Source organism: Ochotona princeps, chromosome 17 (assembly GCF_030435755.1).
Source record: "Ochotona princeps isolate mOchPri1 chromosome 17, mOchPri1.hap1, whole genome shotgun sequence".
Lineage (NCBI taxonomy): Eukaryota > Metazoa > Chordata > Mammalia > Lagomorpha > Ochotonidae > Ochotona > Ochotona princeps.
The window spans coordinates 39,274,131-39,297,744 of record NC_080848.1 but is presented as its reverse complement, the minus strand read 5'-3'; the positions used below and the strand labels follow the sequence as shown (position 1 = coordinate 39,297,744).

The 23,614-nt window shown below is 58.2% G+C and overlaps 1 protein-coding gene across 5 annotated transcripts; it reads left to right on the top strand.

The window, feature by feature from the left end:
- The first annotated feature begins 5,182 nt into the window (after window positions 1–5,182).
- Window positions 5,183–23,259, top strand: CLUH (clustered mitochondria homolog). Of its 5 annotated transcripts, none has more exons than XM_058675478.1 (26): window positions 5,183–5,399; window positions 10,723–10,925; window positions 11,712–11,883; window positions 13,753–13,896; window positions 14,035–14,159; window positions 14,255–14,409; window positions 14,495–14,620; window positions 14,882–15,029; window positions 15,216–15,308; window positions 15,978–16,672; window positions 17,261–17,484; window positions 17,645–17,746; window positions 17,909–18,009; window positions 18,344–18,496; window positions 18,585–18,647; window positions 18,727–18,971; window positions 19,077–19,161; window positions 19,268–19,421; window positions 19,504–19,643; window positions 20,225–20,305; window positions 20,388–20,513; window positions 20,617–20,738; window positions 20,911–21,004; window positions 21,106–21,240; window positions 21,317–21,390; window positions 21,935–23,259. In XM_058675478.1, exons 1-26 carry the CDS (start codon window positions 5,300–5,302, stop codon window positions 22,116–22,118), a joined length of 4,044 nt encoding a protein of 1,347 aa, XP_058531461.1. In that variant the 5' UTR covers window positions 5,183–5,299; the 3' UTR covers window positions 22,119–23,259. The 5 variants fall into 5 exon arrangements, with proteins under 5 accessions (XP_058531461.1, XP_036351995.2, XP_058531460.1 ...); XM_036496102.2 differs by having other exon boundaries at window positions 17,642–17,746; XM_058675477.1 differs by lacking the exon at window positions 5,183–5,399 and adding an exon at window positions 8,566–9,156 and having other exon boundaries at window positions 13,753–13,884; window positions 17,642–17,746.
- Window positions 23,260–23,614: the final 355 nt, after the last annotated feature.

Genomic DNA, 23,614 nt, shown 5'->3' with positions numbered 1-23,614 from the left:
AGTTCCTAATAATTCAGTTGCCTGCATCTAGCTGTGGCCGGGGGCCTCATGCTGCTATCGTTTTGCAATGAGGTCCTCACCTACAAGGCTGTCTATAAGTGGTCATTGTTCATTTGTGGTTTTCCTCCTGACTTTGGATTTGAACCCTTTACTCCCTTGTGGCAGCCTCTGGGAGTCTGATTCTGAATGCAGGATGGGCTAGGACCAGAACTACGTCATGTGCAAGGCCCTTCATGTCCTGGGGCAGTTAGGGGACGGAAGGTTCAGCTCTGGAAACATATCTGTCCAAGACTGCTGGGTCCCATGAAAACGCCTGGAGTTGCTTGGCTGAGCCAGTCCCGGGTCACAGCTGGGAGTGCAGATGGGAAGTGTTCTCCACAGACCCCTCTCAGAGGTCATCTGTGTAAGCCCTCCATGTCACCATTTCACAGATGGGATGACTGAGGCTGTGTTGTGTGGGTGAATCCCACAGGACACAATTAGGGAGGTGGGAGGTCTGAAGCAGGCTAAGGAGACTGGCCAGTCTCAGCCCAGATAAAATATGTGGCATCTCTTTTTTTAGTTATTATTTTTTAAATTTTTAAATAAATAAAAAATCAATAAAAGATTTATTTATTTTTATTGCAAAATCAGAGATACACAGAGAGGAGAAACAGAGAGGAAGATCTTCCGTCGATAATTTACTCCCCAAGTGAGCGCAACGGCTGGTGCTGTGCCGATCTGAAGCCAGGAACCAGGAACTTCCTCCAGGTCTCCCACGCAGGTGCAGAGTCCCAAGGCTTTGGGCATCCTCGACTGCTTTCCCAGGCCGCAAGCAGGGAGCTGGATGGGAAGTGGAGCTGCCGGGATTAGAACCGGCGCCCATATGGGATCCCGGTGCATTCAAGGTGAAGACTTTAACTGCTAGGCCATCACGCCAGGCCCTATTTTATTATTTTAAAAATTTTAGTTGAAAAGAGTTACAGAAAGAGAGAGATTCCATCCACTGGGTCACTTCCCAAATAATGGCTAGAGCTGGGATGATTCGAGCTGGGAGCCAGGAGCTTCTTCCAGATCTCCCACATGGGTGTAGGGCCCCAAGGACTAGGCTGTCCTCTGTTGCTTTCCCAGGCACATTAACACATTGCAGGTAAAGCAGGTGAGACTCAAACTAGCATTTACACGTGTGCTGACATCACAGGCAGCACTTAACCTGAAGTGACACTGCACTGCACTCAATAATCAAATCTTAAAGAGGAAATGAAAAAAAAAAGAAATCACAGTAGAAGGTCAAAGGACGGCTTGGCACTCCCTCTACCCAGATTCTACCTTAGCAACAAGTGTGCAGAAAGCACTGACCACGCCTTGGACTCTGGGAAGACCAGGAGCGGGGGTAACCTGGATAAGTCGATCAAAATCTGGGTGAAGAACAGCTGGAGAAATGTGCAAACAGAAGGGGAAATAGTGGACTCAGGAGTGCGTGGACTCACACCTGTGTGTCATTAACAATCTATGGAGGGTTGACACTTTGTCCTAGTGGCTAAGACGCCGTGCGAGGCACCTGCAGCCCACCTCCAAGTGCCTGAGTTTGAGCCCCAGCTCACGTTCAACTGCAGCATCCTGCTAATGTGCAAGGAAGGAAAGAAAAGAAATATTACAGAGCTGGCACTGTGGCAAAACAAGATAAGCCTCTGTCTGTGGCATGGGCATTCCATATGGGCACCGGTTCATTTCCTGGCTACTCCTCTTCTGATTCAGCTCCCTACTAATGCCCTGGCAGAATAGTGGAGGATGGCTTAAGTCCTTGGGTCCCTGCATCCATGTGGGAGACCCAGAATAGATTCCTGGCTCCTGACTTCAGACCAGCCCACTTCCAGCTGTTGCAGTTATTTGGGGAGTGTATTTCCTTCTCTATATATAATTATTTCATTTCTTTCTTTTTTTTTAAGATTTTTTTTTTTATTGGAAAGTTAGGTATACAGAGAGGAGGAGAGACAGAGAGCAAGATCGTCCGTCTGCTGATTGACTCCCCAAGTGGCCGCAACAGCTGGAGCTGAGCCGACCCAAAGCCATGAGTCAGGATCTTCTTCTGGGTCTCCCACGTGGGTGCAGGGTCCCAAGGCTTTGGGCCATCCTCTACTGCTTTCCCAGGCCACAAGCAGGGAGCTGGATGGGAAGTGGGGCACCAGGATTAGAACCAGCAACCATATGGGATCCTGGCACTTGCAAGGCAAGGATTATAGTTGCTAGGCCACTGTGCCAGGCCCTCTTTCTTTTTAAGTAACTCTGCCTTCCAAATAAAAATACATAAAAATGAGAACGTTGAAAAACTATGCATAGATTTCATTTTTTGTACTTAAATCAGCCTACCTTTTAATTCCATTTTCCACAGTCTTTTGGAATTACCCTTATACACACATTACATGTGCAGAAAGTGTCTCCGGAAGGGTGTAAAGGGGACTGGTAAATTCTCATGGTTGGCTGGAGGCCAGCGACAGACTGTTCATTGTATGCCCTTTTGTACTTTTTGGAGTTTGAACTATGTGAATTCATTATCTATTTAAAATTGGGAAAACTAGAGCCAGTGGTGTAGCAAGTTAAGCCTCCTCTGTGATGCTGGCATCCCATCGGGTGCTACTTTGAGTTCTAGCTGCTTTGCTTCTGATCCAGCTCTTTGCTAATGTGCCTGGAAAAGCAGCAAAGGATGGCCCAAGTACTTGGGCACCTGCACCCATGTGGGGGACCCAGAAGAAGCTCCAGGCTCTTGGCTTTGGACAGATTCAGCTCTGGCTATTGTGGCCATTTGAGGAGTGAATTAGATGGAAAATCTCTCTCTCCCCTTTACCTTTCCAGTAAAATAAATAAATCCTACAAAAACCCTAAAGGAGCGACTGAATTTCTGCGGTGGGTCTGTCCACGCTTGCCTATCCTCTCTGACTCGCTCAGTAGCAAACTTGTCACCCTTCCAAGTTCAGTTCAGGTGGGCATCTGGCCCAGCAGTTAAGACCCCAGGTGAAAAGGCCATGTCCCACAGCTCTGGCTGCTGGCTTCAGCTTCTTATGAATGCTGGGAGGCAGAGTCCTGGCTCTCGTGATTGGGTTCCTGCTTCCCATGTGGGAGATCCAGATTTGAGTTCCTGGTTCCTGGCCTTAGGCACAGCTATAGCTGTGGGCATTTAGGATGTGAGCCAGTGGATGGGGCACTGTGTATGTTTGCTACCAATAAGCCAATCAATGAAATTCAGTTCAGACCAGCCTCTTCCCAGAGGACTTTCCTAACTGCCTCCTCTCAACTCTCCTCACAGCCAGATCTAAAATGCTAGGGGGGAGGATAGACGGGAGGATGGGAGCAGGGGTGGGCGAAGGCCTAGGGGCCTAATGCAATGATGGCTCAGTGGCTCAATTTTCGTCTTGTACACCCAGGATCCCATATGGGCACCAATTCGTATCCCTGCTGCTTCACTTCCCATCCAGCTCCCTGCTTGTGGCCTGGGAAAGCAGTAGAGGATGGCCCAAAGCCTTGGAACCCTGTGCCTAGGTGGGAGGCCTGGAAGAGGCTCCTGGCTTCAAATTGACTCAGCTCTGGCCATTGTGGCAACTTCAGGAGTAAACCAGCAGATGGAAAAATCTTTCTGTCTCTCCCCCTCTCTGTACATCTGCCTTTCCAACAAAAACAAGTCTTATTAAACACCAGGATGGAGCAGAGGACCGGAAGCTGCTTCCTGCAGAGGCTGGGCCCAGGTTACGTCTGATCTTCTCACAGCCCTGGGCGCTTGCAGTCTGCACCTGGAAGACAGTGACTGGTGGGCTCAAGTGCACTGAGGACCACCCCTGCTTCTCCCGACAGATGGGGGGACTAGAGAGATGGGTGTGGTCTTCTCTTATTTATTTGAATGGCAGAAAGAGATCTCTGCTTGTTCACTGGCTCACACCCACAGCCATTTAGGGAGCAAACCAGTAGATGGAAGCTCTGTCTCTGTACTCTGTCAAGATAAATAAATCTGTCTTGAAAGAGAGACTTTCACTCAGTTTCAGCAGCAGGCTTAGGTTCTACATTGCCTTTCTGGTGTGTCGGCGGGAGGAGGGCAGGTCTTGCTCTCCAAGCCTCCCTTATCTACCCTGCACCCCCAGCAGCTGGGGGATTACTCTGAGCCCTGAATCTTATCACCTCTCACCTCCCTGCTTCTGCTTCAAAGTCTCTCTACTTTCACTGACTCCATTTCTCACCATCTACACTCCAGGACAAAGTCCAACTGTCCTTTGCAGTTTCTACAAGGCCTGGGGGGGGGGGGGGCAGCCCCGACACACACCTGCACGCACGCGCAAATGCATACATACTCCAGCTGCAGCTTTGGCCTCAGCCCCTGGCAGAAGTCAGGACTCCGGGGTGGAGTGCAGGGAACCCCAGCCTATCTGCCCCCGAGAGCTCTCCTTGGCGCACCTCTGCAGCCACTTCCCACTTCACCCTTCAGTCCCCACCCAACAGGAAGCCTGGCTGTTTCCACGGACCCAGCTAGAACCTGGCTGTGTGTGTGCGTGTGTGTGTGTGTGTGACCTTGGTCTATACATCCTTCATTGCAAAGCCGAGGACACCGACCTGCAGAAGAGAGCTCCCTTCGGCGGGGTGGGGTGTGGCCCATGTGAGTGGGCAGGGGGTCTTTTGCGGCTCAAGATAAAACAGGGGAGGTGTGGCCTACTGTGGCCATTTCCTCCCTAGGTCTGGTGACGGCCAATCCCCCATCCCACCCTAGTAATCCAGCACCCGACTCCCACTCCTTGGGCGGGGAAAGGCAGGCTCGGTGGAGAAGGCGCCGAGGTGTCACGCTCCCTAACCACCGCCGGTCAGGGCGCGCGCGCACGCGGCCACTTGGCACAAGCGCAATGGGAAGTAAGGGCCCCTGGGGTGGAGGGGGAGGGGAGCTGAGCCGGGGAGCCCTCGAGCAGTCTCCACCCAAGGTCACGGCGCCCGCCCGACGGGCCGCCGAGGCCCCGCCCCTCGAGGAGGCCGAAGTTTTTTTCCTCCGCCGGGGCGCGTCGGCGTGCGTTGCCTTTAAGGCGTTCGGGGAAAGTCACCGCGTCGGTGGAAGAGGGTGGGGAGGAGGACGAGGCGCGGCGTGTTTTGTCCCTCGCGAGCCTCCGTGGGCCGGGCCGGGCGCGAGGGCGGAGCAGGGGGGAGCGGCGGTGGGGTCAAAGGCTACAGCGCGCACCACGTGGGCCAGTGGCTCCGTCCTTCCCGCAGCGGCCGCGGCGCGCAGGGCACTTGGGTTAGTGGCGCGGCGGGCGGCGCGGACAGCCGAGCCGGACGCCCCGCTCCCGCCGCCATGGTCATCAAGACGGACGAGCTGCCGGCCGCCGCTCCGACCGACAGCGCCCGAGATCACAGCCTGCCAGCCGGAGGCAAGGGGCGGCCGGGCGCGGCCGGTGAGCCGGGGGGCCGAGGCCAGGGGAGGCGGCGGCCGCGGAGGGGAGGCTGCACCCGAGGACCGGCGGGTTGTGGGGGGACTCGGCCGGGGACCCCTGCCTTCCCTCGTCGCCGGGCCCGGCGACGTCTGGCTGGGTCCTCCGCCGGGCCGCCCCCGCCCTGAAGGTCACCTTCACTGTGGCCCCCGTCGGCGGCCCGAGCTTCGCACGTGGGGTCCCGGGAAGGGCAGTTCGTGCGGGCACACGCCGCGGCAGGCCTTGGGGACACGTGCGCGCACACGCGGTTTCGGGGTGCGCCGCCGCGGCAGGCGGATAGGATTGGCCGCAACCCCCACCCCACCTCCCCAAGACACACACACACCCCCCCTGCACCACCCACTGGCAGGGGAGCCTTCTAGTCTTAGGGGGTCACTCTGACACTTGGCGGGCGTTGCTGTGTCAGGTCCCGTTTCTTGCATCAGGCCTCCGGACGTTTCCCTGTGCCGGGCTGGGCCGGCGAGGCCTCTGCCCTGCTTGGGGCTTTGCAGGCTGGGTCTGGGGAGGTGAGGGGCATCAGGTGCTCTTGGAGAGGGGGGCTTGCCTGGTTTGGTTCCAGGGGCCTCAGGTTCTGATCTTTGCCCTTCCAGGTGTTGACCTGTTGGGCTGAGGGGAGGGAAGGGAGGGGGGTGGTCCTGCCAGTGTCTGAGGGTGAAGCCGGCTCCTTGGCAGGGGGCGGTGTTTGTGCCAGGACTTGATTATTAACCTACCTTATTGCGACAAGTGGGTCAGATGAGAGTTGCTGTTTTTAAGGCAAAGGTCGGTAGTGTGGAGTGGAGCTCCCAGCTGGCCCCCTTGGGGGACCTGAGGCCTGGCTTTTGGGGGGTGGCTGGGCCGATCCTGAGCTTGTTGCTATCCCTTTCCTCTGCCTTAGGAGCCTGTGTGCCCAGGGCCCTGTGTGCCCAGGGCAGCAGTGGGGTGCAGAACTGAATGCTTCCACTCCCTCCTCCATAGGCACCTTAACCACCGTCTCTTTCCCAGCTCTGATGAGAGCGCTGGGCTGATTGGGGAGTCAGGCTTGGTGGTCCTCCTGAGCCCAGCACCCCCTCACTGCCCCAGCTGAGTTACCTTGCTGATGGGTCAAGGCTTGGACAGCATAATTGCTGATAAGCACAGTCCACTCGGCTTTGTTCTGACTGGGTTGTGAATCAGTGGAGCAGGCCAGATAAGAGAGGGGCTGGCCGCTTTCCTCTGTGGCTGAAAGACCCGTGAAGATGAATGGACTTGCCCAAGGTCACACAGCCCTTTGCTGGGGGAAGCTTTTGGATTTGCAGCTCACGGCCAGACACGCCTAGGCTGCCCTGGAGGAAGCTGGGGCAGGCCTGCAGGTGTGGATCACGTGTGGCTGGAGGGAGAGACTAGGCTGGTGGTGGGGCTCTGTGAACGCCTTGGGAGAAGCCCCTTCTCATCCCGGTGCCTCCATGTGAGGTGTGCTGGGTCAGGAGCAGAGCTCAGCTGTTCCTCTTAGGGAAGCTGGGAGATTGTAGTAAGCCACTCTTAGTCCCATGTCTCCAGGAGGCCAGAGTGAAGGCCTGGGAGTTAGACTACAGCGGTTCATGTCTGCTGGTGTAGACCCCCTCATCCCCACCTGACAGGACTTGGCTCTGGGGGTTCCCCAGTCTCTTTAAAGAGGAGGTGAGCAAGCCCTGGAGTTTTGTGTGGAGGGCGGTGGACAAGGGTCTATTACCTTCTTGGGAATAAGGCAGCTTTTAGGGGTGAAGAGAACCGGCAGGTTTTTCAAGTTCACTGTGGCACGTCAGGTTCCTTCTGGCTAGGGGAGGGTGCCCTGGAGTTGGGGCCCAGAGTAGGACGAGAAGGGGGGCAGTGGCCGACTGAGGTGGAGTTTAGGGGGTGCTTCCAGGAGCTCCTTCCTGGATAGGGTCTGGGCAGAGCAGGTGTGGGAGCTTTGGACCATCTTCAGACCCCGCAGACCATTTGGAGGGGCTAAAAAGGAGACACACAGGTACCTGCTGTCTTAGCGTCTTCAGTATAGACAGCCCTCATGCCTCCCCGCCCGTTCCTTGAGGCCTTGGGTTTCTGGGATGGAGAGATGTGGCTTTCGGCGCCTGCCTTCCTGCTGGAACCTCACCTGCTGGGGCGTGGCCTGGCCTTGGCACCAGCTCCTGAGGCCATGCCAGGCTGGGGAGGCCCACAGAGGCTACCTGCCTGCTGCCTGTGGGAGCCGTGTGCTCCCTGGCCAGGGCTGCGGTACGTTTTATCCCTTCCGTGGGGTCTGTTCAGTGAAGCCTGTGTGGGCATCCCCTACCCATCCTGCAGGGAACGCTGCCTCGTGGCCTTTCCCTGACACCCAGCTCCTCCTGCCTGGGAGGACAGGCAGGCTGGGCTAATGGTGAGAGACTTGAGAAAGCTGCTGCTGCCTGCCTTGGGGTGGGGTGGGGGCTTGCACTTAGGCCTGAGCTTGGGTTTTGTTGCCTCCGTGACCCTAGGCAGCTTGCTCACTGCTCCCTTGGGAGTCTCAGTTTCCCAGGTTGGTTGATCTGAGTCAGGCTCGGAGTGAGCCTTGGCTCTCTGGTAACCAGCATGGCGATGCTGTTCTCAGGTCATTGCCAAGCTACCTGGCCCCACCCTCTTCAGGGAGTTGAGGGTGTCTAGGGTGGGGGTGGCAGCTCTGCCAAGGCCTGGCTCTTCCAGAGTGGCTGGGGAGAGGCTGAGGGTCTGTTCAGTGCTTCATCAGACTGGAGGGGAGGGGCCCTCGAGAGGGGGCCTGGCTCCCCGCCCCCCATTGGTTAGTATGGATGCCAGAGCAGTCCTGGCTAGGCCCTGGCAACAAGTCAGAGGCCTGGGAAGGCGCCCTGGCGAGGCTGGGCATGCTCCTTCCCTATAGCCCAGCGGCCTTCGGCCTGCCACTGCCAGCTCTGTTTTCCCTGGGGGAGACGCTTGGTTTGCTCCTGACCACGCAGGGGCTGCTGGGAAGAGACAACAGTGCCTGCCAGCTACTCGGGGCAGCGTGGAGGCTCAGGGCACTGGTGCAGTTGTCCTCTGGGAGAGTGGGTGCCCCTCCCCCTCAGAACCAGTGGCTCCGGGAGGGGCTAGCTGCCAGATCACCTGCAGGGGGCAGCAGGAGCCAGAGTCCCCGACTTGCAGGCCAGGCACTAGAGTCTGCGACGACGGGTGGGCAGGGACGGCCACCTCATGGCCTGGGCCCAGGTCTGCGCCAGCTGTTGCCAGCAGCTGGCAGAAGCAGTCTTGCTCACCCGTGCTGGGGTTGCAGCTGAAGAGAGGAACCCCTTGCTGGGCCCTGTCTTTCATGATCAGCCCTCTGGTCCCTCAATCCTCAGGGGTCCAGGGAGTCCATACTCGGGGTTCTCCTGTTCCCTTAACACCCCTACCAGCAGTGACCCCTTTTCTGGGGCACATGGGGACCAGGGCCAGAGCCATGAGAACAGTTCCCCTTGGGGTCCTGGAGCTACCGCGGCCTGGCCCGCAGCCGTCCTTCTGGCCGACCTTGAGCAGGATCCGAAGCAGAGGCAGGGGGAATGTGCCCTTCCTCAGGCCTCCCCAGCAGGCCTGGCCCCGCTGAAACCCGAAGCCAGCCGGAGCTCCAGGACTGGGCTGACCAGCTGTGGTAGGGCAAGGGTGGCGGCGGAGGCAGGGGCTGGGACCACAGACTGGGCCGGGCCAGAGCCGGAGTGCTGGCCACCTTGCTGCCATGGCAGTCCTGGAAACTCAGAGCCGAGGAGAAGTCTGTCGCCTCTACCAGGTGGGCTATGGGGCAATGCCGGCCAACTGGCCTCCTGCTTGAAGGCCACTCTGCCTTAATACAGCAATAGGGAGACCTCAGGGTCCCTTGGAGGAAGAGAAGGGACAAGCCTGGCTGTCCCAGCCTGGAGTGGGTGGCAGTGGGCTGCCTGGGCTAGGGAAGGGTAGGAGCCAGGGCCACCTGGGTCTGTGTTGTGCTGCTTTGCTGCCTGTCTGGATCCAGGCCTCTGTCTGGCCACTGTCGGGGTCTTGGAGTTCAGAACTAGGTGCAGCCTCTCCTGGGGCTGCCTGCTAGTCCAGCCTTCCCTAGGGCCGTGCTGCGGCAAGCTGCTGTTCTCTGCTGTCCCACTCTATGGCAATCTGAAAGCTGACCAACCCCACTGCTCCCCAACCACTGTCTGCCTTTGGAGTGGGGGACTGCTGGGTGCATTCTTTTGGTTCTTGGGTGGTTGGTTCATCCAGGTTAGGGGAGGGAAAGGAGGGAGCTTAGGGGAGCTGCTGGTGGTCTTAGTTCCCACTTAGTTGAGGGCTACAAGGAAGTAGGTGACTTCTCTAGGCCCCTGTATGCCTGAGGTCCCTGCTCTGTATTAGGGGATTCAGAGCAGGGCCCACAGAGGCCTGGGGAGAGGCCCTGCCTGCCCACTGCTGGCAGCCAGGGCCTGGAAGGGCTAAGATGCAGAGCAGGGCCGCTGTCCACAACACAGCTTGCTCACACCTGGGATGCCTGAGTGCCAAGCCCAGGGGTTTACTCTGGTCTAACCGGCAGGCTTTTTGGTGGCCAGCATTCCCATTGGACAAGTGGGCTTCCAGGCAGATTGTTATAGGCTGGCCTTTTCCTTCTTATAGATGGATCTATTCACTTTTTGAAAGGCTGATAGGTGTCCTCATTGCCTGGGGAAAAGTAGACGGTGTGGCCTCCTGCCCACACACTGCAGTGCACGCATTAGGAGGGGCCAGGGTGGCAGGGGTACCAGCAGAAACTGTCTTGGGAGCGTTGCAGCAATTGCAGAGACCACTGCAGGTGTACCCCTAAAACAGGAGGGGTACCTGGGCCTGGGTTGGGACTGCAGAGGCCAATGCTTGGTTCCAGTAGAACGTGAGATGGGATTACTGACTTGGGGACTAGACGAAGCAGGGGATTCCATCCTGAAGGGGTGAGTCTGGTGCCTGGAAGGTCCTTGGCCCCTTTAAATGAACAGCCCTGTGAGGTGTGAGGCAGGAGGGTGTGTAAGGCTTGGGAGAGGGTGAGGCTGGGGCCTCAACAGCTACAACTCAGGACCGGGGAGTAAGCTGGAGCTGGAGAGGGTGGGGCAGGAGTATCATGCCAGCCACGGCAGAGGTGGAGGAGGAAGGGCGCTCCTGGTGTGCCAGGTACACCTGAGAAGACCCCGGGGCTTGGCCTTGAGCAGCATCCCAAGGTGAAAAGCTGGAGTGGAAGGTTGAGGAGCAGAGGTTTGGGGATGGGTGGAGGTGCTAGCCTGCAGGGGTGCACAGACTAGGCTGTATGCCCCAAGGCTCCAGAGGCACATAGGCCCCTCTGACTCAGCTCCTCTCCTGTCCTCTGCAGAGCCACCATCCGTCATGCTGCTGAATGGAGACTGCCCAGAGAGCCTGAAGAAGGAGGAGGGGGTGGCTGAGCCGCCGCGGGAAAACGGGCTGGATGAGGCTGAGGCGGGGGATGAGACCACTGGACAGGAAGTCATCGTCATTCAGGACACAGGTTTTTCTGTGAAGATCCTGGCCCCTGGGATCGAGCCCTTCTCCCTGCAGGTCAGATGGAGGAAGGGCCACAGGGGACTCATGCCTGAGGCTTTTTTATTGGACTTTGCATTGGATCAGTCAGCTAGTGTGGTGAACATGGGCATCAAGTCCAAATTCAAGGTCATTGCCTCCTTGCTAGGGGACAAGTGCTAGCTGGGTCGGCAGCACTGTTTGGGAAGTGGTGTGATAGTGGCAGGGGAGTGTTAGGGCCCCAGGTTTCCCAGCATCTTGTTCTGGGTTCTTAGGTTATCTCTCCAGGCCGTGATTTTACTGTCTGCCAGAAGGCTGAGTTGTGCTGAGTGATCTTCCAGGGTATTTGAAAAGAGTTGGAAGGAAAGAGCTTGTTCACTCCCTAAATGGCTGCAACAGCCAGGTCTGGGCCAGGCCCAAGCCAGGAGCCAGGAGCTACTTCAGGTCTCCCACATGGGTTCAGGGACTCAAGCACTTGAGCCATGCTCTGCTGCTTTCCCAGACATGTTAGCAGGAAGTTGGATTGGAAGTGAAGCAGTTTGAGGGACTCCAGCTGGTGCTCTTGTGGGGCTTAGCCCTCTGAATCACTGCGCCAGCCTCGGGGACTAGTTTAGGGCTGCCCGGTGTGGCCAGGCTGTGTCCTGTACACACACAACTTCAGAGGGCCATTGCTTTGTCTGGACAGGGGTGGGAGTTGAAAAGTGAGCTTGGAAATGAGTATTGGGTGCTGTTGGAGTTGATGGTCTTCAGGCCGGTGTAGGCGTTGTGTCCTGGTTCCTTGACATGCGGTCACTCAGCAGGATGGCCTGCACGTTCTCTCGGCAGGTGTCACCCCAGGAGATGGTGCAGGAGATCCACCAAGTGCTCATGGACCGCGAGGACACGTGTCACCGCACATGCTTCTCCCTGCACCTGGATGGCAACATGTTGGACCACTTCTCAGAGCTCCGCACCATAGAGGGCCTGCAGGAGGGCTCAGTGCTCCGCGTGGTGGAAGGTTGGCTTGGAAGGGGGCTGTCAGCCAGGGGAGGGCTGGGTAGCATGCCACTGCATACAACTGGCAACTTTGGTGCAGATGAGTGGGTAGAGTTGGGCCTGGAGCACAGGTCCACTGCCCAGGACAACATACCTTGCACCCTCAGGGGCATAGCCAGTTACGATTTTGAGCAAAAACAGGCAGGGCTAGAAACTGGCCCTGGTGCAGTTGAGTGAAGGCTCGGCTCCTTACAAAGTGGGGTCCAGCTTGCTGCAGAGCCGTCGGTGGGTGGAGCCTGCTGGGGTTGTGAAACCCAGCATCCTGGGTGCTGCAGTTCCCTTGGGGAGAAGCTGTTCAGCTTTCCCCACCTAGAGCTCCATGAAGCACCCAGGGGGTATTGGTGTTGAAGCTGGGGGTGACTTGAGGCAGCCCTCGGCCATTCATTCCTGCATGAGGGTTCCCAAAGGGCCTGCTCATACGAGGTGGGACAGCGTTGCATGTGGCCTCCGAGGCCTGTGTGTCCTCACAAGGTGTGCTGCAGAAGGTTCTTTTTTTTTTTTTTTTTTTTTTTTTCTTATCAAGAAAGAAGGTTTATTTCTATTTGTATCTTCAGAGATTCACAATCTAAGCTCAAAGAACTCAAATATTCTGGTATTTTGTGTGTGTAATAGATGGCAGAAACCATGTGGAGGAAGGATTCAACATACATGACCACAGAAACAGAGAAAATGGAGTAGATGTTTTCGACAGGTTCCTTTGCTGGTTAATAAGTTACACTGATTCAATCAGGGGATTGCAGCAGCCTAGTCATATTATTATTATTATTATTATTATTATTTCCTTTGGTCCCATATTTAAACATCATAATTGAATTATGTACTATCCTCAATTAATACAGTACTTGGAGAATAAACTCAGAGAATAATCAAACTATCATGCAAAGTCGAACAAGCTTTCTTTTAATATCATGCATGCATTATACCTAAATTTACAATTTGATAACCAATTTATTATTAACTATTTCCCCAACAGTAGATAACCACATATCCTCAGAAAACCTTCAAATTAATATTCATTACATCTATTCATATTGCACAGTATAATCAACTTAAATGCCCATCAACAAGTAGATAATGTATATCAGTACAACTGAATATAATCCAGCAAACAGGAGAAATCACTAATTGATCCAACAACATAAGAGAACACAGTCTTGTTAGTCATGTTTCCTAGCACTCATCCATACTCTTGAAAGGCTATTTTTTTTAACATGTAGGGAGGGTTGGAATGCTCACTGATAAAGCATGACAGAAGAAGAATCATGGTACAACTGTCTAATATATAGAACCTGCACAACACAGAGAAAAATGCCCAATCCATGAACCATGGGTCAAAGAGAGGAGAAATGGAGGAACTGAGGCAGTAATGTCATTTCAATCTTCTTCATGTGATCACCTTAAGGATCTGGGTCCCACTATATTCAGAATCCAGGCAGCTTAGTGGTCCGAAGCACACACCCCAAGTCAGAATACCAGGAGTCAAGTCATAGTTTTTCCACTGTTTGGATAGCTTCAACTCAGCCATCTGCCTGCGCTTTAACTCACTTCATGACCTTCACTGGCCGCGCCTCCCTCTTCACTCTGCAGAAGGTTCTTTGAGAATAGGATCCTCTGCCCGCCAGCAGCCAGAGGATGTGTGCCTGTGTGTAAACCAGAGCACCTGCTTGTGTGTTCAGAGTGAAACTTAAACATGGAAGCCTCAGCCAAAAACTCAAACCACCCACAGTGCACCTGCCACCCCACCCGCCCACTGCTGTCTGTGCCAGATGGGCTGTTGTGGAGGGGAGGGGAAGACCCAGCCCCACTAACATGCCTGCTTCTCCTTCGCCAGAGCCATACACAGTGCGAGAGGCCCGCATCCATGTGCGCCACGTCCGAGACCTGCTCAAGAGCCTGGACCCAGCTGATGCCTTCAACGGAGTTGACTGCAACTCCTTGTCTTTCCTGAGTGTCTTCACGGATGGTGACCTGGGAGGTGTGGGCGGCGTTGGAGCCTGGGGTGGGCTGGAGGGCAGGGAGGCTGGGGGCTGAGGGGGGCGCCTTCTGCCTGGAAGCCACGTCGTGGGAGGGAGATGGTTGGCTCTGGGCTGACCACTGGCCTTGGGTCCCTCAGACAGCGGGAAGCGGAAGAAGGGCTTGGAGATGGACCCCATTGACTGCACGCCGCCCGAGTACATCCTGCCGGGTAGCCGGGAGCGGCCACTGTGTCCCCTGCAGCCCCAGAACCGTGACTGGAAGGTGGGGCTCCCGGGGGACAGAGAAGAGTGTCCCTGGTGGGGTGAGGAGGTGCCCTGCTAGGAGGTCAGGCCCAGTCATGCCTGGCCACCCTGCAGCCCTTGCAGTGCCTGAAGGTGCTCACCATGAGCGGCTGGAACCCGCCCCCTGGGAACCGCAAGATGCATGGAGACCTCATGTACCTGTTTGTGATCACAGCCGAGGACCGGCAAGTCAGCATCACTGCATCCACGCGGGGCTTCTACCTGAACCAGTGAGTGCCTGGCGGCCCCCAGTGGGACCCGGCGGGGGCCCTGCAGCTTGCAACCTGTGCTCCCTGCACCACCCTCTCCCTGCAGGTCCACAGCCTATCACTTCAACCCCAAGCCCGCCAGCCCCCGCTTCCTGAGCCACTCCCTGGTGGAACTGCTCAACCAGATCAGCCCAACCTTCAAGAAGAACTTCGCGGTGCTGCAGAAGAAAAGGTAGCCAGTGCCAGCCACTGCGCCTCGGCTCACGCCTCCGGGGTGTGGGGGGTGGTTAGTATGAGCAAGCCAGGCCAGCGTGAACTCAGGTGTCCCTCACCCCAGTGCCAGGGACAAGCAGCTCTGGGGCAGGTCCCCGCTGGTTTCCATCTGACTCTTCCAGACAGAGATGCGGGAGTGGGTGGGAGCCTCCGAGAAGAGGCCCGTGACAGGCTCTGAAATTGGTGGGCTGCCCATCTCCCCGTCCCCTGCCTGCCACAGGGTCCAGCGCCACCCGTTCGAGAGGATCGCCACCCCGTTCCAGGTGTACAGCTGGACGGCGCCCCAGGCTGAGCACGCCATGGACTGTGTGCGCGCTGAGGATGCCTACACTTCCAGACTGGGCTATGAGGAGCACATCCCTGGACAGGTGCTTGCAGCCCGGGCCACCCTCCTCACCCCACCCCACCCGGGCTCGGCTCCTCCCTGCAGGCTGTACCTGCTGTCTTCCCTGAGGGATCTGGGGGCTGTCTTGCATGAGGAAGTGAGAGGAGGGTCTGTTCAGGGAAGGTGGGAAGGCGCACACTGAGCCTGCATCTCTCCTGGTGGTCCACAGACACGGGACTGGAACGAGGAGCTGCAGACAACAAGGGAGCTGCCCCGCAAGAACCTGCCTGAGCGGCTGCTCCGAGAAAGAGCCATCTTCAAGGTGCCTGGACCTCGCTCACTCCCACCGTTGGCTTTATTCTCCAGGGCTAGGGGAGAAGAGGGACCTGCCTCCCCTAGGGCTGAGGGCTGCAGTCCAGCCAGCTCTGCTCTCCACTGATCGCAAGGAGCCCTCCTTTGGGCACAGGCTGCCCACCCTGACCCTCATTGTGCTGACAGTTTGCTTGGTTTTAAAAATTAGCAGTACTGTGGCTAGAACGGAAATGAGGAAAATCTAGTTCTTTGTTAGAATCCTGTAATCCTACTGCCTGGAGATGATGATAGTCAAAGCAAGAGCTGAATTTCTTGGGTACTGACTTTGCCAGAGGCTATGCCAGGTGCGGTGTAGGCTACCTAGTCACTTTGAGCTTGAGGACACCTGATAAAGGTCAAGGCTCCTGTCTAGGTTTCCCTGGCATGTACCTGGTTGATCCTTCACACCTGCTCCAGTCCTCCCCCTCCTGTCACTCACCTGGTGTTTCTGTCTCCCTGAGTGTGTGCCTGCCCTTCAGACAGTGGTTCCCTTGCCCTTCGCTAAACATGCTAGAGTGGAGGCTAAGGTCGTCCAGCTGCCTAGCAGCCTCTGCTGTCTGGGAGAGGGTGGCCAAGGCAGGGCCTAGCAGGGGGCTGCCATGGGCGGCGCTCCCTCACACTCCATCCTCGGGCCTGGCAGGTGCACAGTGACTTCACTGCGGCAGCCACGCGAGGCGCTGTGGCCGTCATTGATGGCAACGTGATGGCCATCAACCCCAGTGAGGAGACCAAGATGCAGATGTTCATCTGGAACAACATCTTCTTCAGCCTGGGCTTCGATGTCCGTGACCACTACAAGGACTTTGGTGGGGACGTGGCAGCATATGTGGCTCCCACCAATGACCTGAATGGCGTGCGCACCTACAATGCGGTGGACGTGGAGGGACTCTACACGCTGGGCACGGTGGTGGTGGATTACCGGGGCTACCGAGTCACGGCGCAGTCCATCATCCCCGGCATCCTGGAGCGAGACCAGGAGCAGAGCGTCATCTATGGCTCCATTGACTTTGGCAAGACTGTGGTGTCGCACCCGCGGTACCTGGAGCTGCTGGAGCGCACCAGCCGGCCCCTCAAGCTCCTACGGCACCGTGTGCTCAACGACCGCGATGAGGAGGTGGAGCTGTGCTCCTCGGTTGAGTGCAAGGGCATCATTGGCAACGATGGCCGCCACTACATCCTCGACCTGCTGCGCACCTTCCCGCCTGACCTCAACTTCCTGCCCGTGCCTGGTGAGGAGCTGCCTGAGGAGTGTGTCCGCGCCGGCTTCCCCCGTGCCCACCGGCACAAGCTCTGCTGTCTGCGCCAGGAATTGGTGGATGCCTTCGTGGAACACAGGTGAGGGGTGTGGCTGCCAGGGGCACTCCTGTAGCCAAATCTTTGCCTTTCAAAGTCTAGAACGTGGGGGAAAAGGCTCCCATCCTCACTGGAGAGTCAGGCTCGGAAACGCAGGGACACAAAGGCTTGATTATTGCAGCGCAGAGACCTTAGACTGGACATTGAGCCAGAGCTACACTCTTCCTTTAAGGAGCCTCTGGCATCAGTTGCGGTGGCATAGCTGTCCCTGAGCTAGGAGGCAGGCACTGGGTGTTGGCGCTGCTGGTGCTCACTGCTTAGAAGTCGGCCATACCAAATATCCCATGCTATAAATGGTTCTTTTTGCAAAACACCAGTGCTGTTCCTGTTCCTGTGCAGAGCCCTAGCCTGGGCAGTGAGCCCTTCTCCCTCCTCCCATCCCAGCCTGCCCACCAGCTAGCTGCCTTCTAATTGTCTGGGGAGGGCTTAGGGCTGGCTGCCCCCTGCTACTGGCCTGCATGTACTTGTGTGCTGATGCGTGCCCGCTGGGCAGCCTAGGACTGGCTAGGTGTCTGTGGCTGGGAGGAAGCTGCTGGGCCAGCTGAAGCACCTTCCCACCTTCTGCGCCAGGTACCTCCTCTTCATGAAGCTGGCTGCCCTGCAGCTGATGCAGCAGAAGGCTGGCAAGGCCGAGGGCCCTGCCACGCTGGAGAACGGCGGGCCTCTGTCCTCAGAGGCTACACCTGAAGACTGCCCGGGGCCTGAGGCGGGAAATGAGGAGGAGGGCAGCAATGCAAGCGGCCTGGCCAAGGTGAAGGAGCTGGCAGAGACCATTGCGTCTGACGATGGCACAGGTGCGTCTACTGTGCATGCCACTGGGAGTGGGAGCAGCACCCCAGGCCTGCCCTGGTAGCCTCCCTGGTCAGGGTGAGATGACGTCAGGGCAGCCCAACCTTCCCTCCTCTCCGAGGGCGGTGTGGGGCCACCTCCCATGGCACCGTGTTTCCACAGCAGACCCTCGGAGCCGGGAGGTGATCCGCAATGCGTGTAAGGCTGTCGGCTCCATCAGCAGCACGGCCTTTGATATCCGCTTCAACCCAGACATCTTCTCTCCAGGCAAGCCTTGTGGGCCTCAGCAGAGCCCTCGAGGGTGGGGACAGCACATTGTGCATGCGTGTGTGTGTGTTTGCACATGGACACAGGAGGAGGCAGTAGGCCTGTACGCCCCTCAGAGCATCACGTCCCTGTCTGACTCCAGGCACTTTCCTCACCCCCCAGGTGTGCGCTTTCCTGACTCCTGCCAGGATGAAGTCCGGGACCAGAAGCAGCTGCTGAAGGATGCAGCTGCCTTCCTGCTGTCCTGCCAGATCCCTGGCTTGGTGAGGGCGGCCTGCAGGGGCTGGCAGGGACCATAGTGGGCTCTGCTGCCTATCCACTGCCAACGGCACTTGGGGGAACTTGGGCAGGGCAGAGACTACTCCTTCCCTGATGGGGCGGGGACTGAGAGCTGGAGGGAGGGTAAGGCACAGGTCCTGCTGTGCTGGGAGAGCAGGGCAGCCAGCCAGGGGCTGGAGGAGCTTGTGCGCATGGCCTGCCGTCTTCACAGCAGCCTTCTTCTCCTTGCCGTTTCCTGACTGGGGCCTGGGGGCTTAGTCCCTTCCTTCCCCTGGGAGGATCAGGGAGGGCTGGGGCCTGACCCGCTGCAGCCCGCAGGTGAAGGACTGTGCGGAGCACGCGGTGCTGCCCATGGACGGGGCCACACTGGCCGAGGTGATGCGCCAGCGTGGCATCAACATGCGCTACCTGGGCAAGGTGCTGGACCTGGTGCTGCGGAGCCCAGCCCGTGAGCAGCTGGACCACATCTTTGTGAGTGGGGTTCGTGGGCTGGGCAGGGTGGGTTATTGGGGGTGGAGGCCAGGGCCTGACCCGGACTGCCCTCTTTCACGCCTCCCAGAAAATCGGCATTGGAGAGCTCATCACCCGATCTGCCAAGCATATCTTCAAGACGTACTTGCAGGTAGGCTGCCCTGGGCCAGGAGGAGCCCTGGGGTGGGGCTCACTGGCCTCTCTGACTTGGCCGCACATCCTCCTGGCAGGGTGTGGAGCTCTCAGGCCTTTCAGCTGCCATCAGCCACTTCCTGAACTGTTTCCTGAGCTCCTACCCCAACCCTGTGGCACACCTGCCGGCTGACGAACTGGTCTCCAAAAAGAGGAACAAGCGGAGGAAAAACCGGCCCCCGGGCGCTGCAGACAACACGGCCTGGGCCGTCATGACCCCGCAGGCGCTCTGGAAGAACATCTGCCAGGAAGCCAAGAACTACTTTGACTTCAGCCTCGAGTGGTGCGTGAGTGGCGGGCATGGGTGGGCAGGAGGACCCTGCGCTTTGGGAAGGAGGAGGAGGGACCTGCAGGACTTGGGGTGTTGCTCACCCCGCTGCCCTCACAGTGAGACCGTGGACCAGGCTGTGGAGACCTACGGACTGCAGAAGATCACACTGCTGCGTGAGATCTCGCTGAAAACTGGAATCCAGGTGAGTCCGGAGGGCCGGGGGGGGGAGGGGGGCGGGGGCGGCGCCGTGGCCGGGGGCGGGGTGGGGTCCGCCAGGAGCTGAGGCGCCTGCTGGGCTGCGTCCCTAGATCCTGCTGAAGGAGTACAGCTTCGACAGCCGCCACAAGCCCGCCTTCACCGAGGAGGACGTGCTCAACATCTTCCCCGTGGTCAAGCACGTCAACCCCAAGGCCTCGGATGCCTTCCACTTCTTCCAGAGCGGGCAGGCCAAAGTACAGCAGGGTGCGTGGCCAGGCGGGCTGCGTGGAGGTGGGACCCCGCTGCGGCCTGGCCCTGACCTTGCTGGCCCCGGGGTGCCCTGCAGGCTTCCTGAAGGAGGGCTGTGAGCTCATCAGCGAGGCCCTGAACCTCTTCAACAACGTGTACGGAGCCATGCACGTGGAGATCTGTGTCTGCCTGCGCCTCCTGGCCCGCCTCCACTACATCATGGGCGACTACGCCGAGGTGGGCCTGCGGGGTTTGGGTCTGGGGCCATGGGCTTCCCGGCTGCTTTTCTGGGGGCCCCTGTAGGGAACAGGCAGCATGCAGGCAGACCCTAGGCCTGGCTCCTTCGGTGAGTTTCCCTAGTCCTAGTGCTGGGGGAATGCACAGCTTCCTGTGCCCTGATAGGAGAAAGGTGAGGGGGCACCTCAGGCAGGTGGCAGGTGCTGCACAGCCCTGGGACTGTGCCTGGAGTCCCTGTCACACTGCTCAGGGCCCGCCCAACTTCATAAGGCCGCTCTGGAGGTGGGTAGGCCCCGCACTGCCCCTTGCTTACAGAGGGTTGCTTCTACCTTAGATCTCTGTTTTTGCAGTATTTTGCTTCAGCATGGTCTTGGCTTTGTGTGCCTTTGCACAGACCCAGTTAGTGGGGAAAAGGCTTGTGACGACTAGCCTGCCAAGGCTCTCAAGGGACCTACACTCCCCCAGCCAGAGCAGCTGACTTTGACCCCATCCTGGCTGCCTTCATGCAAAATCAGAGTAGGAAGTGCAGCCTCGCTGAGGGGTGCTGAGGCAGCATCTGATCCTGAGCTGCCCCTCCCCAGGCCCTGAGTAACCAGCAGAAGGCCGTGCTGATGAGTGAGCGCGTGCTGGGCATCGAGCACCCCAACACCATCCAGGAATATGTGAGTAGCCAGCCAGGGACAGGTGTGTGGCAGTAGCAGCGGGAGCCCAGGCTGCCCTGACCTACCCTGGCCCTGTCCGCAGATGCACCTGGCCCTGTATTGCTTCGCCAGCAGCCAGCTGTCCACGGCCCTGAGCCTGCTGTACCGCGCCCGCTACCTCATGCTGCTGGTGTTCGGGGAGGACCACCCAGAGATGGCTCTGCTGGACGTGAGTGCCCGGGATGGAGGGCAGCTGGGGCCGGCCTGGGGCCAGCCTGAGGCCTGGGGCATCAGAGCTGATCAAGTGCCCCCACCCCTGACTGTCCCTTCAGAACAACATTGGGCTGGTGCTGCATGGGGTGATGGAGTATGACCTGTCGCTGCGCTTCCTGGAGAACGCGTTGGCTGTCAGCACTAAGTACCACGGGCCCAAAGCCCTCAAGGTGGCGCTCAGGTGAGGCTGCACCGGCCCGGGATGGGTCTCTCCCCTCCCTTGGGACTGTTGCTCCCTTGGGACTAGTGTGCCCCTTAGGTCGGGCAGAGGGTGGGCTCTTGAGTGGATGCCAGGCAGCCCGCCACCCTGGCTCACTCATACCCTGCCTCTGCCCACCCTGGGCTGCCTGCAGCCACCACCTGGTTGCCCGGGTCTACGAGAGCAAAGCTGAGTTCCGCTCGGCCCTGCAGCATGAAAAAGAAGGCTATACCATCTACAAGACCCAGGTGGGCTGTGGTGGGGCTGGCAGCAGGGCAAGGGATGGGGCCATGGGCATGGGGGAGGCCCTGATCGCCTGCTAACTGCCCCCCCTTCCCCACCGCCGTAGCTGGGCGAGGACCATGAGAAGACCAAGGAGAGTTCCGAATACCTCAAGTGCCTGACCCAGCAGGCTGTGGCCCTGCAGCGCACCATGAATGAGATCTACCGCAATGGCTCCAGCGCCAACATCCCACCCCTCAAGGTTGGTCCTGTGTGGTGGGGCCCCCTGCCCTGGCAGCGGGGTCTCACTCAGCAGCATATGTGCCCTCTGCCCTTAGTTCACAGCCCCCAGCATGGCCAGTGTCTTGGAGCAGCTCAACGTCATCAATGGCATCCTCTTCATCCCGCTCAGGTGAGGTCTGCAGGCGGCTGTCCCCGGGGCACACGCCCACGTGGGAAGGGCCAGACCACTATTGGATGTAATGCAGCAGATGCAGGGTTGTCCTCTTCCTCGCCCTCTAGTTGTACGCAGAACTGTCACACTAGGCATGTGGGTCATTTCCTTCCTGTCTGCTTCCTGTAGCAGTGCATCCCGGCCATGTTGAGGATGGGCACGTAGATGCCGCCCTCTGCTGCGCCTTCCACACGGGCCCTGCCGCAGGGCGCAGGGCGGGGAGTGTGGGGGCGGAGAGGAGAGCGTGCCTGACCAGAGATGGGGCGCTCTCGGCTGCCCCTGGGCCAGCCCTGTTTGTGCGCTAGAGGCTGCTAGGCCGTGCTGGTGACCATGTCGCATGCATGGAGCTCTTCTGTTTTGTTCTTGTAGACCCTTCTGCTTTGGGGAGGGAGCGCCTGTTCCACACATGTGTCTCCCTGATCAAGAACAGGGCTGATCACATCATATGTGTCACTGGAGCCAGCCCATACTGACATCCCCTTCACCTACTCCTTCCCTTCAGTCAAAAAGACTTGGAGAATCTGAAGGCTGAGGTGGCACGCCGGCACCAGCTGCAGGAAGCCAGCAAGAGCAGGGACAAGGCTGAGGAGCCCATGGCCACTGAGCCTGAGCCAGCGGGCGCTCCCCAGGACATGGCTTCCCAGCCCGGGGCTGCCAAGGACTCTTCGCCGAGCCTGCAGGCGTAGAAAGGGACACAGACGGACAGTCGGCGGCCCCGTTACTCCCTGAGGAAGGGGAGCGCCCTACAGACCGTGAGAGGAGGCAAGGCCCTCTTCCTCCATGTTCCACCCCACCCCACCCCAGCATCCTCTGGGATCTGGCATGGCTTGCCCATCCGCCCCCCCAAAAGATGTTTTTGCACTGGTCAGTGAGTACACGACGACGCAGAGGCCTGATGGGAAACACTTGAATGGAGTGTGTGGTGTCCCTCCCGGCTGGGGGCAGGTGCCTGCAGGCCTCGCCCTCAAGCAGGTATACGTGAGTGTGTCCTTGCCCGAGAGTGGCTTGCTCATCCCTCCTGCCTTGTACATAGTCCTCTGTCCCTTCTGAGTGGGTGACATGCAGATGCGACTTCTCAGGTCATAATGTGTATTCCACCTGGCAGCTGCTGCTGCTGCTGCCATAGCCTGGGCCTACCCTGGCTCAGAGTCCAGGTTGCAAGCCGAAATCAAAGAGGGGGTTGGAGCTGGGAGCTGCCGGTGCACCTTGCTCGCAATGATTGGCTATAGCTTTGGGGTGCGAAAGAGGAGTTCAGCAGCATGGTTTCCCAGACTCCATGTGCCCAACAGGAGGTGCTGCCATAGGCTCCTCCCTACCCCCAGCACCCCAGTGGGGATAACCTTGGGGGCTGCGGTCTGAATGTATCTTCTCCCATTTTAACCTGAGCTGCCTAACGCACATTGGGGGTGTGGGTGGGGTGGGGAAGCTAGGGCTGAATCATGGATCCTGGGGGGACACTGGCAGACACAGAGTAGTTGTTGCCTCTCCAAGGGGCCTGCCTGGTCCTCGCCACATAGGCACTTTTCTACAAAGTAGCTGAGGGGCTGACAGGTCCCCTGCCACTCCCCTCTCCCCGCCTGTCTGTGTTCTGCAGCCCAGGTCACTGCCTCTGAGCCCACACAAGGGTCCCTTTAAGCAAGGGTCCCTTTAACGCGAGGGGGCCTTACAGGGAGGGCTGCTCCTGGGTGTGGCCTGTCCAGACACCTTGTTTCAAAGGGAGTGGGCGGGAGCTAGCAAGCATCCCACAGCTGATCAAGAACTTTGTCTTGTTTTTAAAACCATCACGTCTTCATTTCACATTGGAATAAAGTGCATTTTTGAAACCTGCTGCTGCAGCAGCTTCTCTGTGTTGTCACAAGATCTCGCTCAGTTATCAGGGCAGTATCACTAGGGGTGCAGTTCAAGGTCATGTTTAGTGTTGCCTAGGCACTCTGTCGGGCCGCAGCCCTCTGGGAGGCTCACACAGATGTCACCTTCAGTGCTGATGGTGGGGACCTGGGCACCTGCCCCTCAGAGTTGGGAGGACTGGGCAGCTCTGCATAACAGGCTTGGATGGCTGGAGGATGAAGTTCAGGCCTGCTCCCTGGGGTTGGCTGAGGTGATGGGGCAGGGCAGCCTCCCAGTGCACCTTGAACGGCAAGCGGAAATCTAGTGGTGGTTGCAGGCAGCCCTTGGCACCCTG

Excerpts from the sequence above, each read along its gene's own strand:
- CLUH (XM_058675474.1), top strand. The coding sequence starts at position 8,589 with ATGGCCTGGGCCCAGGTCTGCGCCAGCTGTTGCCAGCAGCTGGCAGAA. Across the intron at positions 18,648-18,726 it reads TCTTCAAGACGTACTTGCAG|GGTGTGGAGCTCTCAGGCCT; the intron begins GTAGGCTGCCCT and ends TCCTCCTGGCAG. Across the intron at positions 20,514-20,616 it reads CAGAGATGGCTCTGCTGGAC|AACAACATTGGGCTGGTGCT; the intron begins GTGAGTGCCCGG and ends CTGTCCCTTCAG.